The following is a 23,538-nucleotide window of genomic DNA, read 5'->3' on the forward strand; positions in this document are numbered from 1 at the left end:
CATCTCCAACTTGAGTTCCAGGGGGATCTGATACCCTCTTCTGGCCTCCAGGGCACTGCATCACAGATATACATAAAATAAAAATAATGTACATAAATAAAAATAATAATTTTTTAAAAAAAATGAATACATCCTCCCTGTTATTGAGGTGGTTTCAGTAAGGTCTACTGCCAATTAAAGGGTGAGGTATCTGAGTTTGTGAGCATTCTGATTCATGCGCTTCCTCTACTCTTCCCCAGGACAAGACCAAACCACATCCCTTAGTCATACTCAGAGGCCCATGCATAGATGCCTGGGAGGTTCTCTTTCTGTTCTCTCAGAGTGCCTCACCTTTGTCCTAGGTTCCATATAGAATCCATCTGCTTTGGAGTTTCTCCTGTTGGTTCCAGTGGCAAAGGATTCAGAAGTGCTTGTCAAGGAAGGGAAGCCTCAAGTGGGCACCTCTGATGGGCACTGATGCTGCTCAGACAGGGCTGCTTCATCCTTTACAGCAAATGGGTTATTGTGGTGACAAAGTGTAAGTAAATCGAGAGCAGACTGAGATGTTAGTGTGGTGTAAGGGCCTTCTGGGAGTCCATAAGTCATGTTCCAAAAATCTGTAGTTGAATCAAAGGCAAGCAGTCTATAAGCCAGCTCCTGGGCCCTAGGAGACACCATGGACTTCATAGAATCCCTTTGGATTCCTCCACACCTTCCTCCCTGCTACACTTGATAAATTCTGGGGTCACAAAGAGTTATGAATCCCAAGAAGAGTCCAAGTACCAGAAAGATCAACATTTGGGAAAGCAGAGCCATCGCTAACGCCCACTCCGGGGTCAGATGGGCCGGCCTTCCCCAGTCCAGAACCTTGTCTGAAAACAACTGGGGAGTACCATCTATTAGTTCACACCCAATAGAAGGGTTTCACAATGAAGACCTGGGCTGCCCAAATACCTTAAGAGGGACTTTCTGTTGGTTTTCCTTATTTTTCCCTTTCTTTTTGGAACCGGTCTCAAAGTGAGGAGACTCTGGTCATTTTCACTCTGCCACTAAAGAGCCTTGTGCCTTGGGACAGACAACTCACATCCCTCCTCTAGCTTAGTTTCCAGGTGGGGGGAGTGTGTGGGGGAGGTGCAGGTGCAGAATGACTTTATCCATCACTTGAACCAACTGCCCCAGAAACTTAGGAGCTAGCTGTCACCATCAGCACAGTTTGAAAGTGTAGCCTGATTGACCCTTGGTGACCTGGGAACCAGCATTTGTCAAAATGCTGTCAGATTGCTCAGGGAAGGGAGCCACTTGGCTGAGCTCAGAGCACGAAAGATTAAGGATCTCACTAGCCTTGGCCGAGGTCAAATTCACTGCCTGCCAAGTCACTGTCCTTCAGACACCTGTGAGGGGTTCTGGAATAAGGCTGCTGACTGGAGTGGCCACCTTCATGCCTCTACATGAGGGGTCAAACTACACCAAAGGTTCTAATGGCTTCTCGAGGCAGTAAAAACCCTTTCCCTGTGAGTGAAATCTAATATAGAAGATCCAAATCAGAACTTAATCCTTGAAGTACACATTGGGGGAGATTTTGCCCAACTGTCCGTCAACTGACAAACAGATACTAATAAACTGCAGTGTATCTAATCTACATTATAATAGAAGGGCACTCACTCATAAAGGTCTAACACATGCTAGAGCATAGCTCAACCTCAGCGACATTGTCTACATGAAAGAAGCCAATCACAAAAGACTGCATATTGTGCAATTCTGCTAAAAAACAAAATAAAAAACATGGCCAAGGACAGGAAATCCATGGCACACAGGCAGCTTCCAGGGGTAGTGGCGGTGGAGGTCTGGAGATGTAGGGAGTATGCACAGCGATGGGTTTCTCGAGGAGTGCCAAACCTTTTTGAAGCTAGATGAACTGATATTCCTACAACACTGGGATACTTAGTGACTAACGCCACTAAATATCACTGAATTGTATGCTTTTAGGGAGGGGTGCTACGGATCAAATCTAAGGCCTCTCATATGCTAGGTAACTGTTCTATCATTGAGCTAAATCCCAGTCCTCCCAGGTGTACACTCCTAAAATTTATAGTATGCTAATTTTACTTCCTCCCCATCTCCATGTTCCTAGAGCTCCTCCACTGAACTCCAGTATGGAAATCAATAGTCACTAGATATTAAAGTTTTCCAGTCAATTTGTTCTCTTGTGGCAGCTGTCTTCTTTACTGGAAAGGTAATTTCTCCTAGCCTCCCAAACACGCATGTCCCAGTGACACCCTGCTGCCTGAAGCATCTCACCCCCACTGCAGCTCTCTCCAATGTTACTGCCTCAGATTTATGATACACCATGGGTTTTTAAACTAACAATTTTGCAAGAAAGGAAAGTAGCAACTAATCATTGCTTTTTGTTTGCTTCATGTCCAGTAGGTAACTTCCTCACTGATGAGTAAAGTGATCACGAGAGCAAGCCTGCTGTCAACACTGTGATGGCAGTCACCAACAACTTCAGCACCCAGGAAGCCGAGCCAAGGTGTGCAAGTTCCAGGCTAGACCACACAGGGAGACTCTGCCTCAAAAACCAATACCAAACCAAACCAAAACTTGCTCACTAAATTGTTTCATTTGAATGTGGCCACCTTTGTTTTATTTACATGTTATCATCTATTATGTAGAAAAGGCTCTTCTTATAGACTCAAAACAGCTGTGCGATTCTCTGAAACACTTGCTAGCACCTTCCACAGAGGAAAGATTTGAAGATCATTTGGTAGCCTCAAAAAAAAAAAAAAGCACTTTGTTTGGTTCTTTTGGAGATAGTATCTCATTCTGTAGCCCAGGCCTGACCAAGAATTCACTAGGTAGCACAGGCTTTCCTCGAATTTATGGCAATCCCATCAGCCTCTGAGTGCTGGGATTACAGACATAAGTCAAAGAAAGTGCTGTTGGTTATGTTTGGAAGGAGGTCAGCAGGGTCAGCCTCCTCTGCCACAGAATACCTGTGACTGCTGTCAGCCTCACCTAGACAGGTCCTCTGGGTTAGGGGACCCAGGGGTTACAGAGGAGCAGGGCGCACAGAGGTGCAGGGCACATGAAGGTGCAGGGCACACAGGCACTTGTTAGAGCCTTTCTAGTCATTCTTCTACACTTTTCAGAGAAGTCTTGGGGCTGGGGAGCTTGGGACATCTGCTTTTTAATTACAATTGTGTGGGTCAAAGGAACCCCACTGCAAGTGTCTGGATGACAAACACCCCTCACAGGAACTAACAAGGACCAACCACACACTCTAGAACCAGGCATGGAAACACACAAACTAGTAATCCCTCTGTCTCTAGGGAGGCAGAGACAAGAGGATTGTGAGTTCAAGGACTGCCTCGGCTTCATAGTGAGACCCAACTCAAACAACATACAACAGCAAAAACAAACTGAAAACTCTGCTTCTACAGGCAAGTTCTGGCCCAGAATTCTACTACGACGTCACTCAGTACAGTTGGACTGGAAGCGGTGTGGTCTCAGAGCCACATCCACAGCTTTTGGCCCATTAGCCCTGCATATTTTCTCTGGTCTCCTCCCTGTGCTTTGTCCAGTTATCTTGAGACATAGCAACCGAGAATAAATTCAACCTGGAGCCTGGTAAAGTTAAAGTTACCACCACAATGACTGCTTATATACCATGCACTTTGCAGACTGCAGTGTTCTCTCATAGATCATCATTGCTGGCTAAAAATAAAATAAAATGAAGTGAAATTAAGGGAAAAAAATCAGTAAATGGCATCAACTATTCCCACACCTTCTGCTGCTGGTAAGAAAGAGGGAGATGAAAAGGCTTCTAGATTAGAATGGAAGCTGGAGTCCTGAAATTCTGTTTCTAGATATCGATACAAGTCGATGCTTTTTAAATTAAAAATGAGATGTGGCTACTTATGACTTGATAAGTTATAAAATGCTTCTTTCATCCTTCCCAGTCAATGGTCCCAGGCCCCACTGCAATTAAATTTCAGATCTTAAGCTCATATGGATTTTATAAGTAACTCCAAACAAGGACAGGGAAAAAAAGAAAGCTGTCTCTGTGCTGTTTTAGTGTGAAGAGCAGAGGTGCGAGTCCTCTATGTTAGGTAGCAGAGTTTAAAGACTGCTCAGGCCTCCTGAGCACTAACCAGCCCTGACACTGAGCTCAGAGGAGACAGGGCGTGTTCAGGGCAGCATGGCCAGAGAAGAGCCCTCTGATAGGCTACCCAACACCAGCCCTAAACACGCATACATAACAGCAACACTAATAAACTTGGTAGGTTTTATATGTATAATAATTACCGAAGAGGAGGTCATGAATATTGAGATGGAATAATAGGAAGGACATATGGGAGTTAGAGAGGGTAAGCAAGGGATGAAAATGATGTAAAATAGTACTCACCTACGAAATTTTCAAGAGAAAAAATTAACTTAAATTTTAAAAGTATGCTCAGGCCACACAATGGATTTTAAACTTCTTGTTCCCAGTGAAGAAGTCACTGGGTCATCCTAAACTAATCTGTTTAATCCTAAACTAAGATGTCAAGGTCATCCTAAACTAATCTGCACCCCTATGCTACAGAAAGCCACCCGCTTCTGCCTGCACAGAGCCCAAAGTCTCTTGGGATCTCATCTTGACTGTTGAGATCAATAACCATTACAGAACAGATTTTTAAGGAGTGTGTCTCATTGCAATTAATCTGACTAAATTGCAACTCTAACCAGGGTTTTTTTTTTTTTTTTTCCCCTGAGGGCTAAATAGTGAGAGGAGCTACATGTGTTCATCCAGTGGCCATCTCATTTGCCTGCTGTCTGTCTGGCCTGAGGTTCTCAGAAGACTAAGTGGCCCAGGGACATCAACTCTGAAGCGGGGTCTCTGGCAGCCACACCTGCAGAACTGGCCAATGCAAACCACAGGTCAATGTTCATGGGATACTGCCAGCATGGTGAAGTTGCTCAACCACAGCTGCTGAGACATAGCATCTAGGGAACCTACAGATGTTTGTGGACAAATCTCCAAGCCATAGTCACAAAATTGGGCACTGCTGAAGGTAGGGGCCCTTGTTCTGGCATTCTCAAGGCTGCCCTGGTGGTTCTCAGTGCACTCAAGTATTGCCGTGCAGTGACTCAAGCAAGAGCTGGGCTTAAGCCCACCTGATGAGGAGTCTCAGCAGAGGGACATAACAAATGTCACTGGCTGGGGAAATAAGCTCCCTCCTTGTCACCAGCCATGGCTGGCAAGAGTTGACATGTCTGGGAACTTTTGAGTCAGTCTGATGCATCACAGGTATGAGAACTACTTGAAACAGTTGCTTTAGGGTTTCTGCCTAAAACCTAGACACAACTATAATAAGTCAACATGTACTTTGTGGGAGCCTGAACTGCTTATTAGTGAGAGACTAAATAGAACAAGTTGGCCAAGTAAGATGTTCTTCATATCTAGCATGATTGCATGAAGGGTGAGGCAGGGACATATATCCTCCCTCTTGGTAACCCCATGGGTGGCCAAGAGTGTAGGAGGGGCAGAAATTTAATTTGGACATGTGCTAGAGGTGTCGGAAGCCCATGGTATCTGTCCTGGAAACATGGAACTCAAAAGCTTCCATCACAAGAGTGTGGAGCACTGTGAGGGAAGACAGAGGCGGCTCTCCCCATGTCCAGCTGCTGTGTCCTCTCCAGCATGCTGGAGTGCTCTTCTGTGCATAAAGATCTCAAACAGTCATGGGAAGTGCAGAGGTTGGTGGGCACCTCCAGATTTGGATAGCCATGGAAGATTCATCACTGAACTCCAACTGTGGTGTGGTTCCTAATCCTGTTTGTGTATTGGTTGGTTGGTTGGTTGGTAGTGCTGGGAATTGGACTTAGGGTCTCACACATGCTAGGCACATGAGCTATATTCCCAACCACTCCTGATTTTGAGTTGCTGGTTGCTTGGGACTATTTATGAAATAAAAAGTGATTTATTCATATAGATTTCAAGAAGTTACTTCACCTGCTTAGGACCCAAAGCGGCTGAGAAATGAAAGAATCGGCAGAAATGAGTGGCATAATAAGGACTTACTGCATCTCCTTTTTCTTCTTCAGAGGGTCCATGAGGCGCAGTGTGTCTCTGATCACAGCCACCTTCACCTCTTCATCCACCAGGCTTGGGATATTTTCAAACACCCCTGGAGAGAGCTTGGAAGGTAAGGATTTCAGAGTCAGAGCTAAACTGTGACCCACTTCTGAAGCTTACCCTGGTGCCTCCACCTAGCTCAATGGTTGTGCAATTGTGTAATTGGTCTCTGCAAATCCATAGAAGGGAGTTTTAACCTCCTTCATCTTAGCTTAAGTATGCAAATAACCTTTTATAAATCCACAAAATCCACAAAAAATAACAGCACTATGGTTTTGTTGCTATCGATATGATTTTGTTTTGTTAGTCCAGGCTGGCCACCAACTTGATAAGTAGCTGAGGATGGTCTTGAACTTGTGATCCCTCTGCATCCCCACTCTGGACTCTTGGGGTTACAGGTATGTACTACCATTCCTGGTCATAGCACTATGCTTCTTGGATTATCAAAATTATACATGCTCACTATGTACCAGCTGGGAATGTGGAAAGGGCTTAAGAAAATTAAAAGAATCCAGATAATCCCCCAAAAACCCAGTAGTAATTTTAGGGGTATTTCCTCTGGCTCCTTAAATCCATTTGGGGGGGTGGGTGGAGCACAAGCACTGTTAAATGTACTGTTTATCTTAGTGGTTCAAGCATGTCGACATGGCTAACTCATATTCATAGAATTTCAATTAGTTCATCTCCTGAGGCTAACTAATTAGTTCATGTCAAAATGGATGGGAAGGCTCAGCTGCTTCTAAGTTTCCCACCTTAAAAATGAGAAGAACGGCATGCTGGGAAACCACAGTGGGTCGGAGAGGTCTTATATTAATAGACTCTCTTTGGAGCTCGACAGAACTAAAATTATTTGACTCTTTGAACAGAATTTTGCTGTGAAATTTTGAGGATGGCAAATCTTGGGCTGTCAAAGGGACACCTCACAGGTAGGGACAGATGGTTCAGGGAATGCTGCAATCACTTACTTCGTATTCATGCTCAATTCTCATGCTGGGGTTTGCATTCACTTCTAGTAGCATAGGCTTCAGGTTTTTCATCAGAAGAATGTCAAAGCCTAGAATCTGGGCAGAACAAACATAATTCAGAATTACTCCCTCTGGCCACAATTTCTTCTCAGGAATTGGGTATGGTATTAGGGTCATTAAGGGGAAAATAAATTTCAAACTCGGTCTCCAACCTTGACCTTGACCCTGATCTCCTGCCTCCACAGCCCTTGCTCCTCTGTGTGTACTTGTCGGACCAAACAGATAGCAGAATTTTTTATGGAGACCTTGGTAATGGGATGTGTTCCCATAGTGCATTTCAGTACTATCTGTGTCCTCCCAAGTGCCATAAAACGATGCCCTCTTTCCTCTTTAACAGACTTTTTATTATGTTAAGGATTACTAGCAGTCCATAGTCCATCAGTTTGTCTCCTGGCCTTTTGTTCAACTCTCCTCTGTTAAGTTGTTTCTTGGCTATATCTCTGGAAACCTAAGGCCACCTTTCTTAACCTGGAGTATATACATGAGTATCTTTTAAGTTTCCGAAACAGCTCATCCTCCAGGCCACACCTGCTGTTAGGGTCACTCAGAGCAGCATGTGACCAAGTGTGTTTGGGAAACAGCAATTACCTTCCCCAGATGAGTCTGATACAACCTCTTGTGTGTATGTGTGTGCCCGTGTGCCTCCGCATGTGCATGCATGCGCTCGAAGAAAGAGATGAGGAAAGAGGGAGGGGGAGGAGAGGCTTATTTTGGAAAATATGACATTGGGATGCCAATCAGCATCCTGATCCTAGGATCCCTACAGTTGTGCATGCTGCATGCGTGCGCACGCGCGCGCACACGCGCGCGCGCGCGCACACACACACACACACACACACACACACACACACACACACACACAGCATTAGTAACTATACAACACACCAAAGATGTACAATTCCATTAGAGCCTATGAAGAAGACACTCTTGGAAGGAAGCAGAATTTGAGCCTCATGAAGGATTGTGGGTATTCTCAGTACTGCCCACCTAGTGAGTGGGTGTTAGCCTTTACACCTGAAGAGGACTGATCACACGCTCGTCCAGTATAAGATGAGTGTGTGTGTGTGTGTGTGTGTGTGTGTTTGCTCAAAATGCATTAACAGTCTCCGGATGGTGACAACAGAGCATGAGACCAGACTAGACAGCTACCTGAATGTGGCCCCTGTGCAGCCACTCCACAGATCACCACTCAGGCTAGCCCTGTGCTCACCAATTGTTGAACACCTGTGCTTGAATTCATCACTGGTTGGCTGCAGGTGAGGCTTCATCCTCTAGCCACCCTGACCTCTTTGAATTCCTTACAAGTCCTTCCATCAGGCCAACTGCTCTCTTCCTCACACAGTCCTTCACCCGGACAACTTTGCATCCTTGAGATCTTTCCTAATGAGGTTCAGACTCAACTACATGGACCTCAGAATCTCAGGGTGTAGGGTTCCCATTATTTCTAGAGAAGTGATAACATTAGAGCATTTCTAACAAAATTGACACATCCCAGAGCCTCAAACAAATAAATAAAAAATGCAAAAGAGGGCAAAAAAGAAAAGATGTGGTATACACTCCCCTTCCTCTATGGACTCCAGAGGGAGAGATGAGGAGAATCCATCACTCATCCATATAGAATATGCATTAGTTAAATGATAATTATCAAACTGTAGCTTCATCTATATTAATGAAATCAAAGTCTGGATGGCCATTTTTGGGGATGATTCAAGATGAACTTACGTCTCAGTGAAGGGCAATCAGGATAAGGAGCTGGGAAAAATCACCCTTGTACTATTTTTCTTTCCATGGTCATGAAAAGGAAGGAATGAAAATCAGTAGAAAATTCTGCAAATATTAAAGACCTGCTTAATAATAAATGACAAGTGGATATGAGTGATGAGGCCTTTAGGAGACTGTGTGACACCAGCAGTGTAACTTTGGACACAGCCTGAGCCATGTGCTGCAGATGAGGCCGAGGACAATGGCTGGCCACTGTGCCAGCACTGGGCATCTAATTGTCTGCTCTGGCTTCCTGCTGCATCTCACAAGCATGGATTTTCACTTTTTCATGGTTAGACTCTTTTCTGTTCCAGGCCCAGTAAACTAGTGAATGTGAAGGGATGTTGAGAACTGAGAGAAAAGGGCAGTGGAACCTCTCCCAATGAATTGGTTGGCACCCATCAGTGCCACCTATTCCAGAATCTGAACTTGGGTACATGGTTTTGAAGGGATTGAATCTTACATGGGAATGCTTTGGAGTTAGAAAGCCCTGGGCACTGGTCTCAGCTCAGTCTCTCTCACTAGTTCTTTAACAGGCTTTGGGGAAGGTGTTTAACTTCTCTGACCTCATTGAAAAATGGACACAACATAGAAGCCCTGCAGGGCCACCAATAATAGGTATGAAAAATGGTACCTAGGACTGTGCTCACCCTATATAAGGAGATCTATGCTACTAGCTCTCTTCCCACTTCCCAACTAAGTCCATCAACAAGAGATGGCATTGGTGTGCTGTGGAGCCTTCAACTACATGAAGCTCCTTGGTGGCTCAAGGCCCAACTGTCCTCATCTGTAAAATGGGAAAAAGAACTTTCATTCATTCATCAGTGCCATAGTTACTGAATCTCCTACACCCATGCACCATCAAGTAGGGCACACAATGGAATACATCCTGCAAAGTACTTGACACACATTGTGTGTTTAAAGAGATCAAAGGATATTACATTTTTTAAGTTCAAGGACATCTGAATTATTTTCCTCTCAAAAACTTTGATGATGAAATAGTCAGTACCCATTAATCTCAGATTCAACTTGGAATTGGATCATGCCATTAAAATCCCAGGATATCTTAACTGGCAAACAAATAAATAAAGTCTGGAAGTTTCGTGGTCTACAACTTCTCAAGATGCTGTTCTTTTGGAAGGAGCCAGATTGGGTTGACTTTGATCTATTTTTAATATGTTATACTCCAAGGAAGAGACATTTATGGTTTTTTTCTTTTTTTGAAAAATCACTAATCTCATCTAGTTCCTCCTTTTATGAGACCCAGAAACCTGCAGCTTGGGAAGGGAAGGACCTCTTTCTACATCTGTCCAACCATAGTGGCACAGCAAGGGTTGTCAAATGGAGAGGTGGCTTTTTAGTCATGTGATTCTCCGTGTAATGGAGCCTCAACCAACAATGTGGGGAGTGCCTCCCACTTTAAAAACGTCTGCTCTTCACTACAGGCCTCTAGAAGCTTTGAATTGAGTTGAAGAGGGTCCTAAGCAACTGACTGTAGACTCACACAAAGGTTTCAAGCTACATTCCAGAGACAGAGCTCTCCACTGAGTGAGCGATGTGACTATCTGAGTCAAGTTTTCTCAACAAGGAGGTCCAGGACTCCTCAAATTCTACATATATCTCTAATGCGGTCCCAGTGAGACCATCTACCAGTATTCAAGAGTTTGTGCAACTCCTAGTGACCTCTACCCACTTGAGTGTGGGCTACATTCAGTGACTTGTATCTGATAGAAAGGCAGAAATGATGGTGTGTCACTTCCAAAATTAAGTTAAAAAAAAAAAAAAAACAGTGGTGTATGTCTTGGGGTGGTTTCTCCCATTCTGAAAGAAGCCACCAGGCATGTGAGAAGGATGGAAATGACATGATTTCTCCAGCCACCCACCAGGCAGGACCTGTGAGGCCTGTCAACATTCTGAGTGAACTGGGAGGAGGACCTTCCCTCAGTAAGGCTTGAGAGCCTGAAGCCCTGGCCAGCCTTCTCTCTCTCCCCTCTCTCTCTCTCTCTCTCTCTCTCAATGAGGTCTCACTATGTAACCCTGGCTGACCTAGAACTCACTATGTAGACCAGACTAGTCTCTAATTCATAGTGATCCCCGTCTCAGCATCCTGAGTGCTAGAATTATACACCCAGATTTTTTCAAGTTTATCATGTTGGGGTTTTAGATTTATTTATTTAATTATTTTCTGTATGTGAGTATTTTGCTTGCTTGTATGTTTGTGCACCATGTGTGTATCTGGTGCCTTCTGGGGTCTGAGAGTTGTGAGCCATGGTGTAGGTGCTAGGAATCGAACCTGGGTCCTCTGCAAGAGCAACAAATGGTCCTAACTGCTAAGCCAACTCTCCAGTCCCTACCCATATATTCTTGATCACCACTAATTTGTCCCATAGTGATAGATAACAAACACAACATCCTTTTCCTCTAAAATCTACTGTTTCTATACTCCTTATTCAAGCTGTAAATCAAGTCACAACCTCTCCCCTTATCTACCTGGTCACCAGCTGTTTTAAGACTTTTCTAGATCTGGCCACGTCATTGCTAGCATCCCACCTCAGCTCTCACTTTTCCCCCAATTTCAAACTCACCCCTTTAAATCATCTGATGAGGTGGCAGGGTAACTTCTAGAATACAAAAAGAATACTAAGTCTCCCCTGATCATCTCTGCCCATAGAAGTTCAAGTCCTCTAAGCCCCTCCCCACACCGCTCACCTGGGTTTGAATTACACAGCTCTAGTTTGTTTTAATTTGCTGTCTCCCCCACCCCCACTCTTCCCTTCTTCCTGGAAGCCATTATTTCTCTGTCAAGTATTTATTAAACACCTGTTCTAGGCAATAGGAATAAACAACTCAAAATAACACTTCTACTGTCTCCAGGGCTCCCATTTCCGGGAAGACAGGGCTATGAGCAAACTAAAGCTACGCAAGGTAGAAACACAGGAACATGATAAGGTGGGCAAAGGGGAGGGTGCGAGGCCCAGAGAAGGGCTTTCTTGCTTTTTGGGGGAGGGGGTTGAGACAGGTTTCTCTGTAGAACAGGCCTCAAACTCATAGAGATGAGCATGCCTCTGCCTCCCGAGTGCTGGGATCAAAGGTGTGCGCCACAATGGCCCTGCAAAGGGATGGGCTTTCTAAGAACTCTTGTCAGCCCACTGTCTTTGGACTCACTCAGCTTCTCCTGGGGTGTGAATGTCATTCTCCCTCTCAATAGGATCTGTCTGCTTATCTCTATGGTTGCTTTAAAGTTGATTTTATCACTACTGGTTATTTATGATTTGATTGTAAGTCTTAGGGTGTGTGTGTTGGGAGGGGGGAGGTGCGTATGTGTGTCCTGTTTGGAGTTGGTTTTGTTTTTTTCTTTTGTTTTTGCTTCTTGGATTGTGAGCTTTTGTTATGTTTAACCAAATTTGGAAAGTTTCAGCTACCAGTTCTTTAAACATTTTCCTGTACTTTCCTTTCTCCTTTATCCAGAGGCCCCAAAGGAACATATGTTAGGCCCTGGTATGTTTCACGATTTTCCCCTGTCCTGTTCCTCTCTGTTTGATTTTGCATAGCTCATGATATCTTCAAGTTCACAGCTGTTTTCTTCAGTGTCTTGTTTGATGTTAATCTCAGTCAGTGAAAATTTCACATCAGAAGTAAGATTTTATTTTGTTTGTTTGCTCCTCTACTTTTTAAAGATAGGGTTTCACCATGTAGCCTAGGTGACTTCCATTTTCCCGCCTCAGCCTCCCTAGTGTTGAGATACAGATGTGTACCACCATGCTCGACTTGGATTTTTGTCTTTGTAAGAGTTTCACTTGCTCTTTGTAAGGACGTCTAGTTCTCTCGTTAAGGTAATATTTTTCTTAAATTTTTGTGTATCACTATAATAACTTTTATTATCCATTTCCTGCTATTTCTGTCATCATTAAGACTTTGATCTAGTGAATGCTTGTCTCTACATTCTTCCTGTATGCACTGCTTAGTGATTTCTGAAGTTGGATGCTGGGGACTGTGGTACCATGACACATGCCTAGATTCTATCTCAGAACTCTGAGCTCTGTGCTGCATCAGTCTTTGTGGGTTATTCTGATACCTTAACATCTTGTTGTTTATGGTCAAATGGTCTGTGCCACCCCCACCCATGGAGGCAGAACATCTTTGATGTCTCCACTCAACACTCCCAGTAGCCAGCAAGGCCTCTGGTCTCTAGATGTTCATGGCTAGAACTCCTCCTTCCCTGTCCTGTGTAATCTTTGGAAGGTCACCTTATCCATTCCAGGTCATTCTTTCCCAGCTTTGTAGACGAACCCTACACACATACATATATGGTCTAGGACTCCACTAAGACTTACTGGGATCCTCGGACAGATTTCTGGGGATCATTCCTGACTTGACCAGTGGCTTTCCAGTATCTAGTGACACACCACCAGTTATTTTCTTTGAGGTCACCAGTGTGGTGACAAGTCTGTGTGGTACTCCATCCTTGCCCCGTGCCCCAGACACTGGCTCTAGAAAACAGGGACAGCAATGGGATTTGTATTGATTCCCTCCTTTTCTTGGGGTTCACAAGTGGAAGGCCATACCTACCATCCAAAGCCCAAACTCCCTTATTTCATATACCTACTTTTTTGGCAGCCTAGCTGTTTGTAGAAGGAGATTAAGCTCAGTCTCTGTGGCTCTATAATGACCAGAACTGTGAATTTCAGAAGGTGAAATGTCAACAGTGACTGAAGTAAGACAGTGAGTGAGTCCTGCTTGAAGGGCTGGCAGGAGCATTCTAGAAGAGATCATTGAGAAAGAGGCCGATTTTGAATGACAAAAATGTGTGGCAAGAAGGAGTGTGACAGGAGTCTAGTTCTGATAGAGTGCAAAGGGTGGATCAGGTAGCCTCTTACAGAGCACACTGCACAGTCCCAGGACTGTTAAGTACAATGAAGAAGCCATTGGAAGGTTTGAGCAAGGGAAGGTAACCTAATCAGACTTGTAATTGTAAAGGTTCTTGTTGGCTACTGCAGGGTTGCTTGTGGGTTGGATATAGCAAGAAGGAGTCTGAAGAGCTAAGGATAGTTTAGCTATCCTTAAGACCAGTGGCTTCTGGTCCATGTGAATGCTGCCCACTTGCTGGAACAGGAACGATGATGGACCAAAGGCCCTAGAAGGAAAGGCAAGAGTTTGATTTCGACCCCAGTAAGTGTTTGTTGTCCACCAGCTATCCCAGTAGAAAGTGTAAGTGGGCAATGGAATATTTCAGTCTAGAGCTCAAGAAGAGGTCAAGATTAGCAATATGAATTTAGGACGGGGAAGGATGAGATGGCTTAGGTGATGTAGATACATGAATTTCCAAGAACCGATCCCTAGGGATCCCCAATATTGACAGGTCTGGAGGAAGGGGCTCAGGAGGAGCAACCAGTAAGGTAGCAGGGAAACTAGGGAACTGTGGGCCCCCTCACCATCTGCTGTGAGAGCCCTCTGCATGCCTTACACTCACTTGAGCAGTTAACTGTCCCCTGATCCTGTGTGTGCTTTTGGACAGCATGGCTTACAAGGAACTGTGATTATCTCTCTGAGTCATCCACACTAAATGGAGTACCCCTTAGAGGAACTGACCTTGCCTTGGCCTTCGCCACATGCCCCACACCTAGCTCAGTGGGAACCCAGGAAATGTGCTCAATTCCAAAGGAAGAAAACAACTTAGCTATCAGAGTGGTCAAGGAAGGCATCACTGAATATTGGAACCAGTGAACAGGAAAGAGCAGAGTACGCTGGCTAAGATGGAAGAGAACCAAAGACCCAACCAGGACAGCACTATCCATGCCCAAGGGAGAGGAAACAGATCTGGTTTGGGAAAACTAAAGTTGAGGCACAGGGCAGCTAGGGAGCCAGACTAGGAGGTGGCAAATGCCAGAGTAAGGGCTTGTTTTCTAAACTTCACAACACCAATGTCCCAGTTAACATGAAAATGAGAATGGTTGCCAATTTATCATAACTTCAAGGTCATTCCTTGTGCAGGTGTGAAAACTGTTGTCATAGGAACAGTGTACTAAACATCTGACCTGTTACTTCAGTGACTACAGTATTAGGGACTGCTCCACATAGCTCTCTTACTGGAGTATGCAACAGTTCTGAAGTGTAGCTACAAACGTGTTCACTCCCTGTAGGTAAGGAAACCCAGACTAGGAAAGGTTGGCTTATCAAGCTCGCCAGGCACAGTTGTTTCAGAGGGAGCTGGGGGAAGCTCAAACCCAGTGTATTTGAGAAGAAAACCCCGCCCCCCCCCTTGACTAATCTGCTGGTTCTCCACTTCTGTCTGGTGGAGTGTCTGGGCTGTGGAATAAGGAAGAGGGAACAGAGGAGGAAAAGAGGAGGAGGACCATGGAAAGATACACCTCTAGACATCCAACACAGGGTCATAGCCAAGGACAGAATTAGACATGGAGAACAAGAAAAATATACAGACAAAGCCACAGAGTGGGGAAGAGCTTTCCCTCTACGTGTGTTTCTGCCACATGATAAGCTACACCCTGATTGACCTTGATGTTTAAGCCAGGGTCACACTGCTGCCCTCAAGACAGCAGATGTGAGGTTCTGAGGGCTGCCTGGATAATGACAAGGGATGGGGTGGAATGACAGGGCAGCTGTGCTCCTCAGCAGCAGATTACAGGAAATCCGACCACAATTGAGCCATGCCAGCTGTTCCTCGGCCAACATGGTTTCCAAGTCATTACTGTGGTCATGGCTGGAACAGGGTCACAGTCACATGCCCCAGATGAGTGTAACTTGGTTGGCCAGAGTTTATGTTCTGCAATGCTGCCATCTGGCCAGGCCTTGCTGCAAGCAAGAAGGACTATCCAGTAAAGAAACAATTTCTTGTGTTTGTGCAGTGTCTCAACTGTTTGCAGAGTGTTTATCTCACTTGAGTTGGACACCAACCCTGTGAGGCAGATGAGGAAACTGAGTTCCTGAAAAAGATAAATGACTTAGGACAGGTCACATGACCAAGGGACATCAGAACTGCACCAGGGCCCAACCTTGTTCAAAGTCTGCTCAGCTATCTGAAGCCCAGCTAACAGCATCCTGAAAAGTGGTACAAGTAAAGAAAGCAGAAGTGGTCTGGGTGTGTAGTAGGATACCTATTCCTCTCCCTGGATGTACATCAAAGACATGCAGCCGATACCACTGGATAACTTGTTAAAGCCTTTCACCCACATCATTTCCCAGTGGGCCCATACAGGTGAGTGTACAGAGAGAACCTGGGTGGTACTGGGTGGTGAGAAAGACTCCAACACTCATGAAGCTAGAATGGACTTCATTTCCAGCCCAACTCCTCAGGAAGCATTCAGTGTGGTCAAGCAATGGCAAATGGTCACAAGACTTTGGACCCATCTGCTAGATGTGACCTGACTACACCAGCAGCTCTGGATCTGGGCCTTCAGTTCTCTACAGCTGGCCCTGCCCCCACCCCAGTGGCTGCCTGTTGCTGCCTGTCTACTGCAAGACAGGCCCCAAATGACCATCCTGGCTCTCCCTGTTGCAACTTTGACCATGCTAGGCTTCTGCGGTTTGTCCATGCTTGCCTGGCCCCATGTGATGCTCCTAGAATAGCTGTCACTACCCAATAGGCATGACCACACAGTCCTCATGGATGAACCCTGTGTGTGACCACATCACAGATGTCTTGTCTGTCCTCTCTTTGTGGTGGCCTGCATCAGGACTTTTGCTCTAACATGCCCAAAGTCTTCCTCACCTGCCCTTTCTAACCATCTCTTCATGGCTATTGGACACACCTGCTTAGGAACTGAAGGCATGGGTGCCATAGGACCATGGATGGGACTCTAGAGGACAATTGCTACTTCCTGCTTGTCCTGCTGCCTCGATAGGGATCAAGCCCCCAGCAGACTCTCTGGATTTGGGGCTACTCAGCCTACTCATGTGCTGGTAAGTGGGTGTCCCCACCTGTGCTCCAATCCCTCTTCTCACTCTTGTTCCTCACCACCTGCCACCCTCCTAGCACAGCCAGGAACACTGGTCTTCCTTGATAGAAAAAGTGATAAACCAACTGTGTGTATGTGTGGTGGTACACACCAGGGCAAGTGAAGCCACCAGCAGCCCCGGCAGTAGCATTGGCCTTTGGAATGCTGCCTTCGAGGGAGCAGGTGCTTCAAGGGACAGGACTTCACACCGGGGCTTTTTTGAAGCTCGGAAAGTCAGTCAGATAAGACAGTATTCTGTCTATAGGAACATTTGTGCATGACCATGTGTAATTTTGAAAATGGACAACATAACATTCAGAAAGTGGCTATGTAGAGGACAGGCTGGGGAATGGAATAGGGAAGAGTACACTAAGGAGACAGCCAGTAGGTCAGGTGTGATCATTACAAGTACCTTCACACACACACACACCTCTCTCTCTCTCTCTCTCTCTCTCTCTCTCTCTCTCTCTCTCTCACACACACACTACTACGCAACAAGTTCAAAGATTAAGGTGGCTAGGATTCAAGAGGTTCTTGTCTTTTCTGACAGATCTGGTGGCACTGAGTGCCTGGTCTCCATAGCCCTGTCTCACCCTGACATCTATGTTTTTAAAAGCTGCTTCACACCATTCTCACATTTCCTTCCCCCTCACAGACTGGCTGCTTTCCCAAGAAAGCTCTTGCTAGAGTCCCCAGGACAAGTGTCAGTGAACGTAATGAACAGTTCCAGGGATGGTCTTGCCTGGCAACCTGGCAAGGTTTGAGGCTGCAGGCCCATGTCCAAGTGTTCTCTGAGTCCCTTTTCCTTGACATTTCCAACATGCTCACCCTTGACCAAACTTCTCAGTCTCCTTTGTGGGTCCCCTGCCTCTGTTCATCATTAGGTAAGTGGAGGTGTCACAGGGTTCCTCTCGTATCACCTCACACCCTCAGTCGCTGCCGTGGATGCCTTCTCAGTTCTTTCTGCAGCCCACCTGTGTCTGTGCTGGACACCTGCCCAAACATCTAATTGTGTACTAAACTCTCCTTTCAGCTGCCACACAGGCATCTTACCTCCGGTTCCTGGCCTTCCCTGCTGGCTAGTCCTCTGCTGGTAGCCCCACTCCGCCCTTCCAAGAGCCCATACACGTCTCCATTTCAGATCTTCCTCTTCTCTCTTCTCTTTCCCCAGACCACACTGGTACCAAGTCCAGCCACCCAACCTCATAAATGGCACTCAGCTTTACCCACCAAGACCTCCCCACCCACTCAGAGCCAGCATCTTCTGCTCACACAGAAGTGTTTATCTCACTGCAGTCTCCTCAAAGCCAGCCTTGGCTCACTGCCTAGTCCACAGGCCACGGAACTATGAAATTGACAACATGAAGATATGACTGTAATCTGTTTCTAACCCTGTGATGGTTGCCACTCCCCTCAGCCTCTCCATCACTTGGCCCTAACCTACTTTCCCACCCCCTTTTCTCTCAAATCCCTCATCTGTGCCTCAACCCTGCCCCTAACCACAGTGAACTTCTTTTGGTATCTCAGACAAACCAGGTTTCCCTCTTACCTCCAAAGCAACATGTCTCCACCCAGAACATTCTGTGGCTGTGCCTATCTATTCTTTCCTGCTTCATCTTTTAGCTAATCCTTCAGGAAGCCTTCCTGGACTAAGGCAGGAATGGTAGGTGAGTCCACAATCCCACAGCACCTAGTCCATTTCCTATTTGATTCTACCACTTGTAACACTCTGTATCAATTGCTTCTTAGTGACTTTTTTCCACTATGGATTCCACAATGCCAGACCCCCAACTGTTCAGTGAATGAAGAATGTATGAATGGCATGTGTGCTCTCACAAGAATCTTATGGATCTATAGTTCAATGAGGGGAAGTGGCTTGCCCCAAGTCACACCTATACCCCTGGGTCTAGCCATCCTACCCCATCTTTCATCCCATAGCAGTTCAAGGAACTGGCACCGTTACCTGGAAGCAGGTGGGCCCTGGCCTCCCTGTAGGGATGTCTGACTGGTAGAAAACTTTGAGCTCTGGGGTCAGGGCAATGAGAGTCTTGATCACCAAGGAGATGATGTCAGACCAGACCTTCTTGATGTCCACACCTTTGGAAGACAGCTTAAAAAGAATGCTGGAGAACGTCCTCTTGCTGCCTGTGCTGGCACTGTCGGAGTGGATGAACTTGCCACTGTGGATGTTCAGCGAGTAGTTGGTCAAGTGCATGAAGACACGGTGCAGATTCTGGGGGGTTGGCTCTTGATATGGCTCTGTACAAAATCTAGACAGTCCATCTTTGGCTATATAAATCTCTAAGGGCTCCAAGGACTTCAGCAGGACATACAGACGGATGTCGAACTTGAGCTTGTCAATAAGGAGAGGCTTACAGATGTACTCCTGTACCACTGCTGGCCTGCTCTGGAGGGTCCCAGTTAGGCGGAGGTCACTGGGATCTTTAATGAGGTAGATTCCATCACCCTGACAACCGCTATCTGGTTTCACAATAAAAGTGGGCTTCCAGGACTGGTCACCATCTTTTACCATCCGGACCTGGGAGGAAGGGAAGGAGGGAGGGAGGGAAGGGAGGGAGGGAAAGAATCTTTAGTGCTATGTCAGAGACTCCCTTCCTGAGTGCTCACTAGGTGTCTTCCAGGGAAATGACACTGTCCAGGGGTACAGAGATATAGGACTGTCCTCAGCCTTGTACCCTAGAGGGAGGTGGAACATGGATTAGAAAGGCAGTCACAAGACCTGAGTTCAAGTCACTTTGCCAACCCTTAGTTGTATTCTTGTACAAGTCATGTAACTAATAACAATGACAATAGCTTAATACAATTTATGAGTACTTGTGATTGCCAGGCACTGTATTAGGTACTTTCTACTAGTTACTTCATCACACCCTCCCAGAAATCATGGTTGTTATAGAGAGATGCAGTGTCATGTATGAGAGGAAAGAGCCTGCCTGGGTTCAAGCCCTGGTGCTGTCATTTACAGTGCTAATCATTCCTACCTTCCATACCAGCTAAACAGAACTAAGATTGTCCTTTTATTCTTTTGGATCTTCATTGTTTTGAGACAGGATATCTTGTTTAGCTTGGTCTTGAAATGCTCTGTAGCTAGGGATGTGAGCTCCTGACCCTACTATCTTCACCTCCCAAGTGCTGGGATTAACATCACACCGGGTTAATGTGGTATTGGACTCTGTGCATGCTGGGTAAACATGCGACTGCCTGAGCTTCCCCTGTGCCTGTGAGGAAGCATGCGACCATCTGAGCTAACTCTGTACATGCTAGGAAGAGCATCCTCAGCTCCAGGACTGAGATTGAGCTAAGGATTCAATGAGAAGATAAATGCAGCAAACTAAGAACACAAGAGCTGACATGTGGCAGATGGAAGCCCGGCCACGATCATCTTTTAAAGATAGAGTAACTTGCCAGTTTAACTGGGAGAGGTGCAGAGTTGAGACTGAGTCTGGGATTGATGACTCTAAAGTGCTGTGCCTTCTTCCATATTCCTTTCAGCCCTCAATGGGGCAATATAAAGATGGGACCAACTGAAATGTACAAAGGACCAAGCGCAGTCACTCTGAGCTAGCACACGAGAAACAGGTTTTCTGGTTTATTATGTGTGTCTCACAGACTCTGCCAATTTTCCTGTCTGTTTGAACCTTTTGAGAATTAGGTTCTATCTTCGGCTGCATTTACCTTCCTCCCTGATCTGGGTCAGCAGGACACTCCTGTGATAATCCAGGCACTTAGCCAGGTCAGATCTGAACCTGTTTATATATAATTTTTAGGTTCCTGATTCCTCCAGGCTATGGCTTGCTTCAGGGTGTTCCCCTGGAGCTCACATGCTGGGAACCTAACCCTTATGTGCATATATTGATGGGATCCCAAGGTGGAAACTTAGCAGGTATAAAGTTGGAGAAGCCATGAGAATGGAGGCTCGTGACAGTGCTGGTGGCTTCATAAGAAAGGAGAGAGACCAACCCTCCCCACTGCTGGCTAGCACATTTGCCTTGTTTTGTCCTCTGATGCTCTCTACCACCTTGTGACTCAGTAAAAGGTCCCCCAGCAGCTACCAGTATCTTGACATTGGACTGTGGAGCTGAAAGACACACATTCTGTTCTTTACAAACTGGCCAGGCTCAGGCACTCAGACAGCCCGAGACATCAGATGTCCCTGTTAGGGTGCTTTGGGAAGCTACGGAAGCAGATAACTGAAACGTTGAGAGAGGAGATTTTCAGTGGGGACCTGTGAAGATGGACAGAGGCGTAGAGGACACCTTGCTCTCTGCAGCTCCCGGCATGGAAGTTCTATTCGGAGCTGTCACCAGAAGCAGTACCAGGCAGGCAGGCAGGCAGGCAGGCAGAGTCAGTGACAGTCCAGTACTGGCCTCCCGTCAGCCTTTGCTGTTGCTGTGTAAGCCTGACCCAGGCCATCTGCACTCTAGAATGTACTTATCTTTTTGACTGGCCTATATTTCTAACTGAAGCTTTTGCCAATTCCTTGGGCTTGTAAAAGATCCTTAACAATGGAGAAACACTTAAAACCTTAATAATGGTTTCACATCAATTGTTTCTTCCATGTCAGCAGGATTCCAGAATGGAACTTCACAAGAGATCAATGCAGGCTCCCCGGCCCTCTACAGAGCCTTTCCTGCAACGGTGACCTTGATCTTTATGTCATTATTTAATATTCATCCAAGGCATCCACTTGCATGGCTTTTACAGTAAATATGAGTGCAATGGACAAATGGTGGCCATGGATCAGCCAGTGAAAAATGTCAGGTTTGCACTGATGGGTAATTTCTGCCTCTGGAAAGCCTTTTCTAGACCAGTGATACCAACAGTTCAATATATCATCAGGAGTGATATTTTCTCCTTTGAATTTGGGGTATGTGCCTTAAATAAATTAAACTACATGGTCAATAGTCCCTGTCATTTATTACACTGTTGATTATTTCTTCTGCTCTTTGCCAGAGTTGTAACTACAAATCAAGATTGTTAATTCTAACAGAATCGTTGAATTTTCTGAACCGAAAGCATCCTTGGAGATTGACATAATCCCATCCACTCATAATTCAAAGGGGAGGCTGAGGCTTAGGGAGGTGACAGGGCTTGCCATAGGTCCCATAACTGGCTAGTGGGGCAGTGAGAGTAAGAACCCAGGTCTCTTGGCCATTTTTACTTTTGATAAGATAAAGACCTGTTTTCTGATTGCTGTAGGAAATGCTGTCTTGTATCTCAGACATTACTGACATCTGGGCTCTGATCTCTCTCTGAAGATGGCTGGCTCAGAACTGTTCGGTGGACCCTGAGCTGTCTAGGATACCCTTGTTTCAAATCTTCTGTCTGGATTCCTAGTGAGATCCGAAGCAAGTGCCACAGCCTGGCCCAATCATTAAAGTAACTGCCATGCCAGCAGGACCTGAGTTTGATCCCCACGATAAAAAGCTGGACATGGTGGTATAAACCTACAATCCTAGCACCAAGGAGGCAGAGACAGGGGCTTGCTGGCCAGCCAGTCTAGCTGAACTGGTGAGCTCCAGGCTCAGTGAGAGACCTTGCCTCAAAACAAAAGAAGGTGAAGAGCAATTGAAAAAGACATCCAACTCTGACCTCTGATCTACACACACACACACACACACACACACACACACACACACACACACGCACGCACACACACGTGATGGGAGATGTCCTTCTGTATTTATGCTTCTCTTATTGGTTGATGAATAAAACACTGTTTGGCCAATAGAGGCAGGAAGATAGGCAGGACTAGGAAATGAGGAGAATTCTGGGAAAGACAGGCAGACAGAGACCTTGAAGAGATGCCATGTAGCCACCAAAGGGGTAGCAGGTCTGGGTATCCGCTGGTAAGCCAAGACCACATGGAAATACATAGATCAATAGAAATGGGCTAATAATTAAGACAGAGCTAGCCAATAAGAAGCCCTAGCCATTGGCCAGCAGTTTAATAATTAATATAGCGTCTCTGTGTGTTCATTTGGGGCTGAAGCTGTGGGACCTGGTGGGACAAGAAAACTCCAGCTATACACATGGTCTAGGAAACGGGGTCCCTATATCTTCAGTCCCCTCAGCCACTTCTTTTCAGAATTCATATCTTCTGAGTCTGGTTTTTCTCATTAGACACCTTTCCTTCCAGTGACTGATGTTAAGAACAGTTTCTGTGTCTGGGCCCCACCTTTACCTCCCACTGAAAAGTTTGACTTGCTTTCACCTGAGACCTGGATATGTAATTCTTGAGGTCTGCACTGAGAATCATTGAATTAAAGTGAATGAAGCCACTATCCGAAAGGAAGTTCTGTGTTTGCCAGAGTGGGAGGAAGACAGCTCTCAGACTACAGATGATGGTATCTCTGGTTTATCCACCTCTGCTGTCGGATGTGAAATCCATTATCTTGTAACTGTATACAAGGATGGCTGAGAGAGATACACAGGATGCCTGGCCAGCTTGCTTGGCACTCAGGAGGCTCATTAAAATTTTTCTGCATCTTTTACTGCCCCCTAGTGGATATTCTGGAAAGGTGTCTGGGAAAGCAAGGTTGTTCGATTTTTCAACATTACTTAAATAGGATATTATTAGTCTTAAAATGGAAGGGAATGTTAAGAAGGTAGCAACCTTGAGAACTCTACAGAGAAATAAGCCAAGCACAAAAGGGCAAGTACTATAGGATCCCACCATACAAGG

At 45.7% G+C, this 23,538-nt stretch overlaps 1 protein-coding gene and 1 long non-coding RNA gene across 2 annotated transcripts in view; one reads left to right on the forward strand and one right to left on the reverse strand.

The window, feature by feature from the left end:
• Nucleotides 1–23,538, reverse strand: part of Dennd1a (DENN domain containing 1A) — a 1,920,886-nt gene that overhangs the window by 145,149 nt on the left and 1,752,199 nt on the right. The window contains 3 exon segments of the mRNA XM_035446997.1: nucleotides 6,044–6,159; nucleotides 7,063–7,158; nucleotides 18,799–19,374. Of these exon segments, the coding sequence (XP_035302888.1) occupies nucleotides 6,044–6,159; nucleotides 7,063–7,158; nucleotides 18,799–19,374 (788 nt within the window).
• LOC113831575 lies at nucleotides 15,756–18,805 on the forward strand. The gene is made up of 3 exons (XR_003486820.2): nucleotides 15,756–16,096; nucleotides 16,658–16,800; nucleotides 18,585–18,805. It is a non-coding gene; the product is annotated as an uncharacterized LOC113831575 (long non-coding RNA).

Source organism: Cricetulus griseus, chromosome 6 (genome assembly GCF_003668045.3).
Source record: "Cricetulus griseus strain 17A/GY chromosome 6, alternate assembly CriGri-PICRH-1.0, whole genome shotgun sequence".
NCBI classification, from domain to species: Eukaryota; Metazoa; Chordata; class Mammalia; order Rodentia; family Cricetidae; genus Cricetulus; species Cricetulus griseus.